Genomic DNA, 12,558 nt, shown 5'->3' with positions numbered 1-12,558 from the left:
AGTTGAGGTGGGAGCCTGAACGAGATATTCGTCAGCATGGATTAAGGGGGATTTTCCTTTGCTCTATTGGGAGGCGGATCTTGAAACAGTTACTAGTGATGACTCGGCGCTTTTTGTTTAAATTATTAATTGAGTTCTGGTTGAGATTGGTTGTATTCTAGTCTTGAAACCCTAAAGTGGAAGGTGTTCTTGATTTATTGGAGGGATTAAACTCAATTTTACAGTTGCAGGGCTCATTATTTCTGTCAAGAATCAACAATTATTGACTCCATTTTGAGCAGTGTCAAAGTCCGGAATTTTAAGCACCCCGACAACTTTAAATATACCGATTTTCCTGTAATTCTGTAAGTTTGGAATGTGCTACTAGCTGGTGAAGAAGATGGAGGGACAGTCTGAATTGACGCAACTAAATATCTTTCGAGACAGACTGAAGGCCTTGAATAATATCAGCCTTGAGATCTTCCGCCTCTTCGATACCGCAACTGACACGAATGAGCCTCTCGTCGCAGAGTTTGTCGCTCAATGCGCGCCACTCCATTAAGCTCTCAACGCCACCCAAGCTGGTCGCATGCTGGAACACATACATCCTACTAGGTAGGTTTTGCGCCTGCGACTTAGTCCTCATAATGATGGAGAAGACAGGGCTGTGGCCACCTGACATTTGCTTGGTTAACCAGCCGTCTTGGATATCGGCCAATTGAAGTGAGCTGTGCTGAACATTCTCAATTGTCTTGCTAACCAGAGAGTCGGGCTTCGCCATCTCTTCAGTTAACCACTTAACAAGCTTCATAGCGTTATCTGCCTGGCGCTGAATACGCAAATGGAGTGTCCGAACGGAGCGAATTCCAAGCCATGCCTCAAAAGAGCCCATGACCGATCCAATATACTGGCGATCATTGTATAAGGTCTCAACCCAACCTTGCTTCTCCCTCTCGGGATGCACAACGATAAGTCCACATAACATATCCGAATGACCACCAAGGTATTTTGTACCACTGTGAATAACGAGGTCGGCACCCATCTGAATAGGGTCCTGAAGAGGTGGAGGTGCAAAGGTAGCATCGACAGTTAGGTACGCGCCCACGGCCTCGGCCTTCGCCTTGTAGTAGGCAAGGTTTCGTGCCTCGCCTGTGGGGTTGACAGGCGTTTCAACGTGGATCACATCGCCTGGCCCGGCCTGATCCACATCTTCAAGGGTCAATTTCTTCGTGCCGGTAATGCGCGACATGATGTCCACGACACCATGAATGCCATGATAACCCTCGGTGAGGAAGACTCGCTTGGGGTTGAGGAGAACCATGATGCCGTGGAAAGCGGATAAGCCGGTGGAATAGGTCACCACATGGGCGGCAAAGAGACTCTTGAGTAGCTTCTCCAGCCTGTTCGAGTTGGGGGCTGTGTAGCGTGAGTAAATATGAGAATCATTCGGCGCATTCGGCTAGAAGAACAACAGCAGAATGTCAGCGTATCTCGAAAGATAGAGCGGAAAGAGAATCAAAGGGCATCCATATACATCGAGATTGTCCATGTACTTCAGACTCTCGGGGTCACGGGCATAACGGTAGTTGACAGCAACATGCATACCAGGAGCAATGGCTCGGTGAGGTGAGTAGAAGTCGTCGCCATGGATGGCTTTGGTTGCCATCGACATGTTGGGCAAGGCCCGGTCGAGGGCATCGCCCGTGAGAATAAACTTATCACCAGATGACATTCTGAGATTGAGAATAGGGAGAAACCAAGTCACGGCAAACGAAGAGGGCCAGGGTTGCAACAATGAGAGGGGAAAAGATCAAAGTATTAGAAAAGCGGATGAGAAGATACTATTCTGCCCTACGCCTGACTTGAGCTCTCATCCATGGACAGATGTGGAGCAGAGAGCTCGGAAATGTATGGTCATGTCTCGGAATTGATCACAATAATCTGTGTGCCCTCATGTGAAAGATATAAATACATGGGAAGTGACACGTTAGCTCCGATCTCCCTTTCTTCTCTCCATTCGCTCTCGCTGATGTACAAAACAACGAAAAATATCGAACTCGGAAATTGAACTTCAAGAAAGCCGACCTCACAACGCAAAAACGATAAATTGTGGGGAATCCTTGCCTGAAATTAAAATAATAAAAAACACAAATTCAAGCTACATAGCTCTGTCGGGATTGAAATTCATTCCCGAGAGCAATTTCTATGCCTCGGCCTACGTCCGTTTTGTATATTAACTTGTCGGAAATAATTGGCACTTGGTATTTCCCGAAAGGCATGTTTCCGCACAGAACTTGAACGCAGCCCAATAAATTCTACCAGGAAAAAATACGCTAAGAAAATAATACTTCATTATTTATTCTAGGCCGTTGAGGAATGGAGCGCGGTTCAAGTTGTTGCTTCGCGTTTGGAATTTACTACGACCCTAAGTTGCTAGCGTCTACTGGTAGCAACCATGTGCAAGTCGATTTCTGCACGAAAAATCGACAATAATAAGGGCCGCAGCAGCGACAGCTCCATGAATCGAGGTGCGCCTTGTGGTGATGTCCAGGATCCTGGCCCACCCCCAGATGGAGGGTATGGCTGGGTATGCACCGCCGCCGCCGCGACGATCAACATGCATTCTTGGGGCTTTAACTCGGCCTATGCTGTCTTTTTGGCACATTACCTAGCAAATGATACATTTCCGGGGGCCACAAGGCTCCAATATGCTTTTGTTGGTTCTCTCAGCCTCACATTTCTCTATCTCGTCTCGCCTATAGCAACCTATTCCACACGGAAGTTGGGCATTCGACCAACTATGATAATTGGTGTTATATTCGAAACAGCAAGCCTCGTCGCTGCTAGCTTTGCCACACAGATTTGGCATCTTTTTCTCACACAAGGGCTTCTATTCGGTATCGGGCTTGGTCTTCTGTTCATACCCACAGCTGCAGTCGTGCCTCAGTGGTTCACAACGAAACGGTCCCTCGCGAGTGGCATTTCATTGGCTGGGGCCGGCCTTGGAGGAGGCGTATACTCCCTTTCGGCATCAGCTATGATACGGAGTCTTGGGATTTTCTGGGCCTTTCGCATCTTGGCTATTATTGCCTTCGTTGTGAATAGTTCCTGTATTATCCTGATCAAGGACCGGTACAAAAATACAAAAGGATCGCGGTCAACGATAGATATCTGTCTCTTCAAGCGGCTCGACTATTCCCTTCTCATCGCTTTCAGTGGCTTTACTATGCTTGGGTACTTCATCCTTATATTCAGCTTGGCAAATTTTGCAAACAGTATCGGACTCGACTCATCGCAAGCCGCAACAGTCAGCGCTGTTTTCAACTTCGCGCAGGCGGTTGGACGTCCTATTATTGGTTATTTCAGTGACTCACTTGGTCGAATCAATATGGCCGGCTCGACAACATTTTTGGCTGGTTTGATATCGTTGGCCATTTGGATACCCTCGAAGACATACGGTGTCAGCCTGTTCTTTGCCGTCAGCTCAGGTCTAGTGGCAGGGAACTTCTGGGCTACAATAGGACCGCTTGTAGCCGAAGTGCTTGATCTTGGAGACGTCCCGTCTGGTCTAAGCTTACTCTGGTTGAGTCTGGCAATACCTTCAACTTTCAGCGAGCCGATTGCGCTCAAGATAGTCGATGGCACCGGCAGTTATCTGGGGACCGAAGTCTTTACAGGCATGATGTATATTGCTGCAGCTGCTTGCCTGGGAGTCTTGCGTGGTCTGGTAATACAACAACGGGGAGCTGGGCCAGATTCCTTTATTGGTCCACAAGAATATTCGGAGAGTACTGGAGATCGTGCCGCTGCTCTCACTAGTACGCTGCCCGAGCCCCGGTCATCAGCTACGGCGTTTGTAAAATCCTGCTTTAGTCCGGGCAGGTATTAAAATTTGGGTGACAAAAATAGCATGTCGTTCAACGAGGCATTTGTGTTACTGCATTAAAATCGTCCCAATTCTAGCTTGGCCAGAAGTGATGCGTGTCAAACTCGCCGCTAAGATTAAAAAACAGCGAGTTGAACATTGTAGGCTGATCAATCGTACCCTGATCCATGCCCACCAAGCATGTGTCGATAGCGTCCAGCAAAGTGGCGGAAGCCCTATTAATTTCCTGCAAGTGCTGTTGGGACTTGTCGGGTCCAAAGAATTCGTGAATGCTTTGATGAAGAGTGGAGAAATCCTGGCTCGACTTAGTCATCCACCGTCTATCGTTCGCATTGAACCTGTTATAGAGAAGTGATGCGCTCTGTATTGTTTTGATCTTTTTTGTGGTTCCATTAGCATACGTTGTAGGAAAAAGATTCAGACAGCTGTGGGTACCACAGCCGCCTATTTAGCTTCACTTACCCAGCCTTCTCCTAATAACCATGTTTTCCGAAACTCTTTTAGATATGTGTAGCACAGCTCAAATTCATGTTTCGAATTTGTAGATTGACCCAAGTTCATCTGGGGGAATTGCGTCACGTAAAGGTTCATGTAGGCTCCTATGAAAGCGCAGAAGCCGGTGAATGGCGAATTGAGCAGAACGCCACATTCTGACGACTCTTGAAGAAGATGGGCCACCGAGGAAGTCGCGTTGAATAGCTGGCATGCACTCGAATGCCACCAACCCGGGGGTGCTTGAGCCTCCAGCTGATATTCGATGGGTCCGCGTGGTTCGGACTCGTTCACGGGAAGGAAAGGAAAGTACTCTCGATGTAAAAGAATGACGCTTTCAATAAGAGTCAGAAAATAAGTTCGTACTGGCAGTCTTCCGAATTGTGTTAATATCAAGGGCAGATTTGCCGTACCTCAGGTAATATATGATGTTCACAAACAAAAACGTTTCCCCATTTCCCACGGCAGAATGTGCGGCTACGGATTGGGTTGGATAGTGAAGAGCTGGGTGTTGGCGAACTCTCCATCTTTCCAGATTATCGGAAATTGAGGACCACAGTGATGTGGGTGACCATGGACAGTTTTCTTCACGGCACATTCCGGGAGCTCGACGTCCATCGTTTCGTATGAATGTCATGGCCTGGCTCCATACAACTATGCCCCTCGAGATAATTTCGAAGCCGTCACTGACATTCCACGAGTGGACTTCGGTACCTGGGCCACTTGCAGCGATCCTAGGCACTGGGGCGGGCGAGTCCATACTCAAAGCGAACTCGAAATTGTTGAGCGGATGTAGTAGATCCATTCGCTCCAGTTCCTCAAACGGCAGAAGAGGCTGGGCCAAAGTACCTAGGTCAATCATGCTGCTAACATTAAAGCATGACCAAAATGTTCTTGACTCAATGACACGAGCGTGTCTCTCGGCCCAACTGATAGCCTGCGAGTCGTTGCCGAGAGAGGCGTGACGAGCACCGTAACAAAATTGCATCGTTCTTATAGCGGACCCTGTATCCGTAAAACGTTAGAACCTGAAGGACAAAAACAAAGGCCTTCTAGCTTTCGCCACATATTTGGACGAACAGGATGGTAGCCGAAGAAGGAACTCAAAGTGAACGTACCGCAATACATCCATGCCTTATGCAGGTCAAATGAGCTGCCCTTAAGAAGTGCTATGATAAGAAGTGCCTGCGCAACAAGCATATGCGGACTTGTGAAGGCCATATTGGATAGCAGTTTTTCAGCGTAGCTTTCGTAAACGCTACGTTCGTACAATTCATTATGCGAGGCCCGATCACCGGATGCCATATATGCTGCAAGTATGGCCGCCATCAAGACACGATATTCCTGCTGACATGACTTTTGACCTTGAACGCCTTGGGAGGCGCCAAATCCTTTGAGCAGGGTGGGCAAGTGAATCATAGCAAGTTCCGGATATCTGGATGTGAAGCCTTTGACTACTTGTACAATAGTACTAGTCTTTAGGCTAGAGAGATGGATCTCGACTTGGGCGGTTGTAACAGCCTTCTCGGACACTGGAGATGGCGACGACGAACTCACGGAGTGAGGGCGAGCTCTTGAAGTATGATCATGTGGTTGTACCTGACGCTGTCTCTTAGCTGAGCTGCCATCCGCTGTGCCCTCGTTTCGCCTTTCAGAGACTGCATCGCTATGGGTCCGGCACGTCAGATTTATGCCGCCGTTGTTACCACTGTCGCCAACATTATTATTATCATCGTTTCGATCGACATCGTCAATATCTTTGTTGATCGCTGCCGTTGGGCGCTTGCGCTTTTGTTGTTTTCGTGAGACAGTTGCAGAGCGTACGCGCGTTTCAGTTAGCGCACATCCTTGACTGTTCGTTTTGATGCACCTCTCGCAAGGGGATTTTCCTTGGTGAAGGCATTTCACCTTGGCTTTGCTGTAAATACTTGTCAATGACACGTGAATATAAAGTCTTGAGAAGAAACCGTTGAAAGGAGCTCCCAGACCCAAAGGCATAAGTGGCACCTGTGGATAACTATTGCCGCCACCTTCTCCGTATGTGGGCAGATGCAAGGAGCAGACAAGACTTTAAAGCAAAGCGGTACTAACCGACATGAAGCACAGGACAGGCTTGTCCGCATTATGATGATATTGACTTCCTGCAGATCCCTTGCTCTATTCGGATATACGGATGTGAGCTAGGAGGAATTTGCGGTGGTGCCACCTGCGAAGATGATTTCCAGATCGGCGCGCTCGGGATTGTTCAAGTGTGAAATTGAGAGGGCCAAGACGATTATATCCCGAAGTCACCGTCGGGAATGGCCTGATGCCCTCGGAAAGACCGAGAATCTCATCTGTCGTCCAATGTGGCCTTGGAGTGGGCGTGGGAAAAGCTTGCAAAATCTTGGCAACTTTGATGGACAGGGAAAATCATTCCATCATCATATCCCATCTATCACTCGGTCCAAGTTGGTCATTTGAGAGTTGAGAGAGGAGAGATTATGGATGGCAGAACAACTCATTTCCGTTGGCATTCTATCTGACCAATCGGCTTAGAGCAGGTGGGTCATTTCTCGGGAAAGAGAAAAGCACAGCGGCATTCCCGAAGGCGACTCTCTGAAGTGCGTCTGTCGGAAATGGTGCTGGACCATAGGAGGAATTCGTAGTGGCTCGGTAAGTGATCTTGTCATTATAAATTTTGATTCACTTGCTGTTCCATATTAAATCTTCCCAGATACCGATGGAAAGTAACAGCAATGGTCAGATCAAAAATCGGTGCGCATTCGCGTAAGACTATCAACAATGATCAAAGTAGCTGCTTTGCTCGAAAATCCCAACTTGATTTGACGTAAATAGGTGATAGGAGCTTAATGATCGTATATGTAACCCAAATATACTCGAGATCAGAGAACTTTTGTAAAATGGTGTCAAGCTGGTCATGAGAGGGGCTGCCGGCTTGCTCGGTACGGGTTACTGGCATGGGAAGGGGTAAGAAGAAAAGGGGTTGTCATTCAAAGAAGCATTTAAGCTATAGAGACTGTTGGAGTTCTCAAACAGGATACCCTTGGCGGCATTCTCTGCCTGCACGCTGCTCAGATCGCCACACTGCACATACTCGACAAGAACCTAAAACGACGAAATATTAGAACCTGAGAAGATAGCAAGACACACATTAAGAATCAGCTTACCTTTTCCAGAGCCTGGCGGAATTGACGATTGGCCAACCAAAAGGTCTCGGGGTGGAAGTGACCATCCGTACTCCAAAGAAGACGATTCATGGGCGCGATCTCCAAGCTCTGGCGGAGAATCTTCTCCTGTCCGTCACGGCTAACCATGGGAAAAACTTCACCCAAATCAAGATAAACATTAGGATAGACCGAGGCCAGATAGCCCGCCTCGCGGGTAAACGGGTATGCAGAATGCAGTAAAACGATATCTGCATTCTGGTACTGCGCAATTAATGGTTGCAGGTAAGCAGGGTTTGCCTTGACCAGACTAATATCATTATCACCCAAGCCAGTATGAAACTGGATTGGTTTCACAATGCGAGCAGCTTTCTTGAAAGTGATGGCCTTGAGCGTTTGCTGAACAAGCCAGTCATTCAAAGGCTTGTCCTCGACGCGGTAGCCTGATTTCCTCGTACCGGAATCCAAGGTTCGGTGGAGCGAGGCTGTCAAAGCATCTTCGTCTGCGGAGTAAGGATCGACATCTAAGCCTGTGCGATAACAAATCACGGATTTGAAACCGACAACAGCTGGGTCGTCCATTGCATGGTCGATTGCGTCGAGGAAACGTTGGCGGAAAAGACCCCACACTGTCTCGTCGGGTTTGCGTTGGTAATCCATTAGATCGGCGAGTAATGAGGCAGCCACTACCTCGATGCGCACGATGCGCTTTGTAGCGGCGGTGGCGAAGCGGTCATGCCAGCTGTATGCCTCGACGTCATCCTCGCTCAGAAGATCGTCGAGGAGGAGAGTGTGGGTGCCTTCTAAAGACCGCCGGACCAGACCCTCGTAGTCATCCTTGACCCATCGGTTTCGAGCCTCTACGAGCTCGTTCCAATCCTCGGATGATGTGCCATAGAGCTCCGACAATTGTTTCACGGCACGAATCATGGGCAAAGTTGTGCTAGCATTGGCCATGGCGCGACCGTGAGCTTCGGACACAATAGACTCGAGGGGATAGCTGTCATAGTCTGTGGCGACCTCGCGGCCAAGAATATTATGAGCATGATTGTCAATCAGAGGGTGAGTTCGCACCAGGTGGCGCAATGAAGAATAGTCGTCCATGGCCGATGTATAGACCGGGGGTGCAGCCTTGGAAGTGGCAGAGAGGAAAAAAAGAAAGAAGAGAGTTCGTGATAAAGATAAAAGATAAAGCAGCGGGGTTACAAAATTATCACCAACGATGTCAAAACCCCCTCTCTTAATGAGGCTACGGGTCTAGTCCGCAAAGCCCTGGCACACCAGGGCAAACCTCAAAATACATCACAAAATGGTCTGAATGAGGAGTCCGGGCCGAATTGACGGTAGATATTCTAAATTCTTAAGAACGAAGCACGAAGGTCCCCACCGGACCCACCCCACCACTGTAGACATCTAAACTGTATATAATTTTCTATCCTAGGAACTAGTCGCATATATTTGACGATACATAGCCTCATCCTAGAAGTAACCGCCGATCGTTCTGAAGCATGTGCAGTAGCCAGAAAGATGGGTTCCCGCTGTCTCGGGCATCCCATATTTCTTCAAGACATTGAAGGGCCAGTAGACTTGCAGGAAGGCGATTCAATGAGTAGATGGCTCGAAGCCTGTGACGCACTTGATCGCGCAGAAAGTGATTCGATTCCGTCAATTCAGAGCCAGCTGTGACAAGAGGGAGAGATTGGAAATTAAGGTAGTTTGAGGTTGCAGGGATTTGCATCAGATGGCGGACTGCTTCTTCGGCGTATTGTTGAATCAAAGATTCTTGCGCTTGAGACGAATCTGGATCTGCGAGACAACTACTTTGTGCATGCGCACGGGCTCGATAGAGGAAGATGAGCCCGTGGTTGCGGAATGCTTCATATAAGTGGCCCAGTCCGGGATTTGGGGGGCTTGTCTTCCAGGTAGTAAGTTGGGCCTCCAAGATAGCTTCTTGCAAGAGGTCGCGGTTTTGTGGCGAGTCAAGGGTCTGTCGGCAGTACCGTCCGACATTTCCTATCATAAAAAGTAGTTTGCTACATGTTCCATACATTGGATGATGCCAGTCTCCTATCCTGTGCACTGCATTGGACATGTTCAATAAGTCGAGCCCGTCTGGCTCACACGGATCTACCAGGAACGAACTGCATGCGTCCCAGTAGAGATACATCCCAGGCAGAGCCGGACAGCAAGGTCATTAGTCGTCGACATAGATGTGTCCTGCAGCATACTGTTGATTAAAGCACGGGCACCAAATAAATGCTGCTTGCCATAATCTGTCGCGTCAGCATCAGCACCTTGCGCCAGAGCCAGTAACATGATAGTCAAGAAGTGTGCGCTAGGCGTATTTTGACTTTGATTGATCTCTCTTCGAAGGCAGGCTATGGCTTTGCCATGCTCCTCGAGGGCGATAATGGGGGCGTTGGCCGAGTAATACTGCTCGTGGTTGGCACTGAACGATTGGATAGCATGGAGGAGTGCGGGTGATTGGGCAATGTTTTCCAAAGTTAGATTTGAAAATGGGTTATTTCCAGGATCTATGACCAATGTTTGGCTGACTTTCTCCAGCCAATATTGCAGTAGTCTTCGATTAACGAGTGTGTTAGGTTGCAGTGAGAGCCACGGCGTCTCAACTTGCCACTGTGATGATCGTGGGGCTGACGAACAGACAAGACCTTGACGCTGGCACCGCTTGCATGTCGGATAGGCCTCGTCACATTTGACGCGCTTTGCCTTGCATTCTCGACAGCCTAATTTGCTTTTGTTCCGTCGTGGACCCGCTAGGGGTTCGTGCTCCTGCTGCGTGCTCGCTTGTGAGGACGAGCGAACTGTCACTTGCTTGAAACGAAAGCTGGGGAAAGACATATACGGTCGGCTGGTCGTTAGCCCTCTGTATTGTTCCTTGCATTCAATGGTGGCATTGGACACTAGAAATTTGGATCAGATTGGAAACTGGCCGTGGCTGTCGAAGACGCGGGATGGCCGCATCACGTGTAGATTAACTAATCATTCACAAAACGCCCAAGGCCACCATTGTTATTCTATCCTAGGACGTACAAAGAGTTCCTATATTCAACCCCATTCAGCCTGCTTTGAGACCGGGCATCGCATGGCGAAATAGATCATTCGGGTCCAGCCGTGCTTTCAATCGTTGCAGTCTTGCGGCTCCCTGTCCCCCAAAGAATCGTTCTACATCCACCTGGTCAGGGGGCCAAAATGCAGGGAACCCTCCTTCCAAGGAGAGACCGTTCTGATCAATTGCCTCCTGGAACTCTGTGACCCATTTGGCTGCATCTGCAAGCTCTTTTGTATCAGCCTGGCCTGGTCTAGTTCCACCATGGAGCCCGAGAATGACATGCTGGTGCCGATTCGGAAACGCCGCTCCGACATTATCTGCGACTCCATGTCGAACGCCCTTGCCATGGTTATTATGAAAGATGACAGCAGACAGCGGAAGTGGTGGAGGGCACCGTTCGAGAATAGAGCCAACGTTTTGATGTATACCGTCAACATTTCGACTGCGGAGGAAGGTTCCTGATGATGAATCACCCAAGCCGTAAGCTGCTGGTGTAGCTGGATACCAGGTCAAGTTAGCTAGAATTTATATACTGCGTGATAGAAGCCTGGGACCTACTCTCCGTGACTGTGTTTCCCAGTACCCTGCCAGCCTGCATCATCTGCTCAAGAAAGCTTTTCGCAGGCGCAAGGTCTCCGCTGACCGAAGTCCAACACCAAAGAAAAATGAAACAAGGCTCGACTACCGGCGTCGGTGACATTTCGGGATTCACGGCAACAGCATCTCCACTAAATTCATCGGGAAAGTCATCCTGTAAGAGCTTTTCGATCCTGTCCATGACAGATGCGGCCTTGGCCAGGGGGAAGGCTAGAAAGCCGGCATATAGTTTAGGTACTGGGTACACCTTCACGCGAAGCTCCGTGATGATGCCAAATGTGCCGGCCCCGGCGCCGCGGAGTGCCCACAGCAATTCGGGATCTTCGTCGGTATCGACAACCTTCCCCCCGGCCAAAACAACCCGAGCCGCAAGGATCTGATCAACCCCAAACCCGTACGTTCCAACGTAGAAGCCATACCCTCCACCACAGGCCCACGATACATAGCCCACAGATTTTGCCTGTCCAGTTGGGGTGAATAACCCATGGGAATCGAGTGCTTCCTGCAGATGGCCAGCAATCACCCCGCCACCAACGCGCACGCTGGCTCGGTCCGGCTCGACTATGACTGAGTCCATCGCGCGCATGTCGATGAGAATGCCATCGTGAACCACGGAGCGACCGAAGAAGTCATGACCACCTGAGCGAACAGCAAAGGGAATCGATTCATCTGTGCAGAATTGAACTAGCTGGGAGACCTCTTGTTCTGTCCTTGGCCGCGTGCAAACTAGCGGTTGCGCGTCCAGCGCATGATTATATCGATCGATACAATCCTGATAGTGCCTGCCTCCAGTATGTATTGACAGGCTCGACATGCGATGCCGCAAGCAATCCTGGATGGGCGTCTCACCGTCGATCATAGTGAATCAGGATGATATTTGTCAACGGCCGGGTGGGAAATTAGTTCAAGTTTTGCTACCGGTGAAAGGTAAGTAAAAGATAAATATATTTTATCAAGTTATGCTGTTAGACATTGATGATCTAGACTTGGACTTGGGACTGGACAGCAGTGACATCAGTCATTTATTACTAAAACTTGAACTTGAACTTTAGGTATTCAAGTTCAAGTCCGTACTGTGCTCCGCAACCCGTGGGCCTTAAACCGCCCGCCCCACTATAATTTTTCCGTTTTAGGACAGATTGCGAGGGTTCCTCCGACTCCGCCAATTGGCGTCTTCATGATTCGGGGAGTTTGCCTTCGCACATATTGATATTGATGACTCGACGGCATCGCTTATCCACAACTTGAACATCCTCACCAGGCAGAAAAGTGAAAAATGCTGGGTACAGCTCACCGTGACGGACTCCCCCACGTCTTTGCCTCTTTCAGCCGTTTTGCGACGTCTGGGCTTAATTTATTGAATT

At 49.0% G+C, this 12,558-nt stretch overlaps 5 protein-coding genes across 5 annotated transcripts; 1 reads left to right on the top strand and 4 right to left on the bottom strand.

Annotated features, from left to right (window-relative positions):
* Positions 1-406: 406 nt before the first annotated feature.
* Positions 407-1,711, bottom strand: N7509_005197 (Cys/Met metabolism PLP-dependent enzyme; the record flags this gene model as incomplete). Its single annotated transcript, XM_056629834.1, has 2 exons — positions 407-1,438; positions 1,514-1,711. 2 exons carry the CDS (start codon positions 1,709-1,711, stop codon positions 407-409), a joined length of 1,230 nt encoding a protein of 409 aa, XP_056489136.1.
* Positions 1,712-2,434: 723 nt separating this feature from the next.
* N7509_005196 (major facilitator superfamily transporter) lies at positions 2,435-3,868 on the top strand (the record flags this gene model as incomplete). The annotated part of the gene is made up of 1 exon (XM_056629833.1): positions 2,435-3,868. One exon carries the CDS (start codon positions 2,435-2,437, stop codon positions 3,866-3,868), a length of 1,434 nt encoding a protein of 477 aa, XP_056489135.1.
* Positions 3,869-3,938: 70 nt separating this feature from the next.
* Positions 3,939-6,274, bottom strand: N7509_005195 (fungal specific transcription factor domain-containing protein; the record flags this gene model as incomplete). The annotated part of the gene is made up of 4 exons (XM_056629832.1): positions 3,939-4,241; positions 4,328-4,691; positions 4,771-5,362; positions 5,476-6,274. Coding segments are annotated over 4 exons (2,058 nt in total), but the record flags the coding sequence as incomplete, so codon positions are not given.
* Positions 6,275-7,309: 1,035 nt separating this feature from the next.
* fluG (uncharacterized protein) lies at positions 7,310-8,628 on the bottom strand (the record flags this gene model as incomplete). The annotated part of the gene is made up of 2 exons (XM_056629831.1): positions 7,310-7,465; positions 7,528-8,628. The coding sequence occupies 2 exons, from the start codon at positions 8,626-8,628 to the stop codon at positions 7,310-7,312; spliced, it is 1,257 nt and encodes a 418-aa protein (XP_056489133.1).
* Positions 8,629-8,998: 370 nt separating this feature from the next.
* N7509_005193 (uncharacterized protein) lies at positions 8,999-12,053 on the bottom strand (the record flags this gene model as incomplete). Its single annotated transcript, XM_056629830.1, has 4 exons — positions 8,999-9,537; positions 9,753-10,448; positions 10,621-11,094; positions 11,156-12,053. The coding sequence occupies 4 exons, from the start codon at positions 12,051-12,053 to the stop codon at positions 8,999-9,001; spliced, it is 2,607 nt and encodes an 868-aa protein (XP_056489132.1).
* Between the last annotated feature and the right edge of the window lie 505 nt (positions 12,054-12,558).

This window comes from Penicillium cosmopolitanum, assembly GCF_028827165.1.
Source record: "Penicillium cosmopolitanum strain IBT 29677 chromosome Unknown utg000006l:49.0-5199605.0:1.0-5204138.0, whole genome shotgun sequence".
NCBI lineage: Eukaryota > Fungi > Ascomycota > Eurotiomycetes > Eurotiales > Aspergillaceae > Penicillium > Penicillium cosmopolitanum.
The sequence above is the reverse complement of the archived record's forward strand: the minus strand, read 5'-3'. Positions and strand labels throughout refer to the sequence as shown.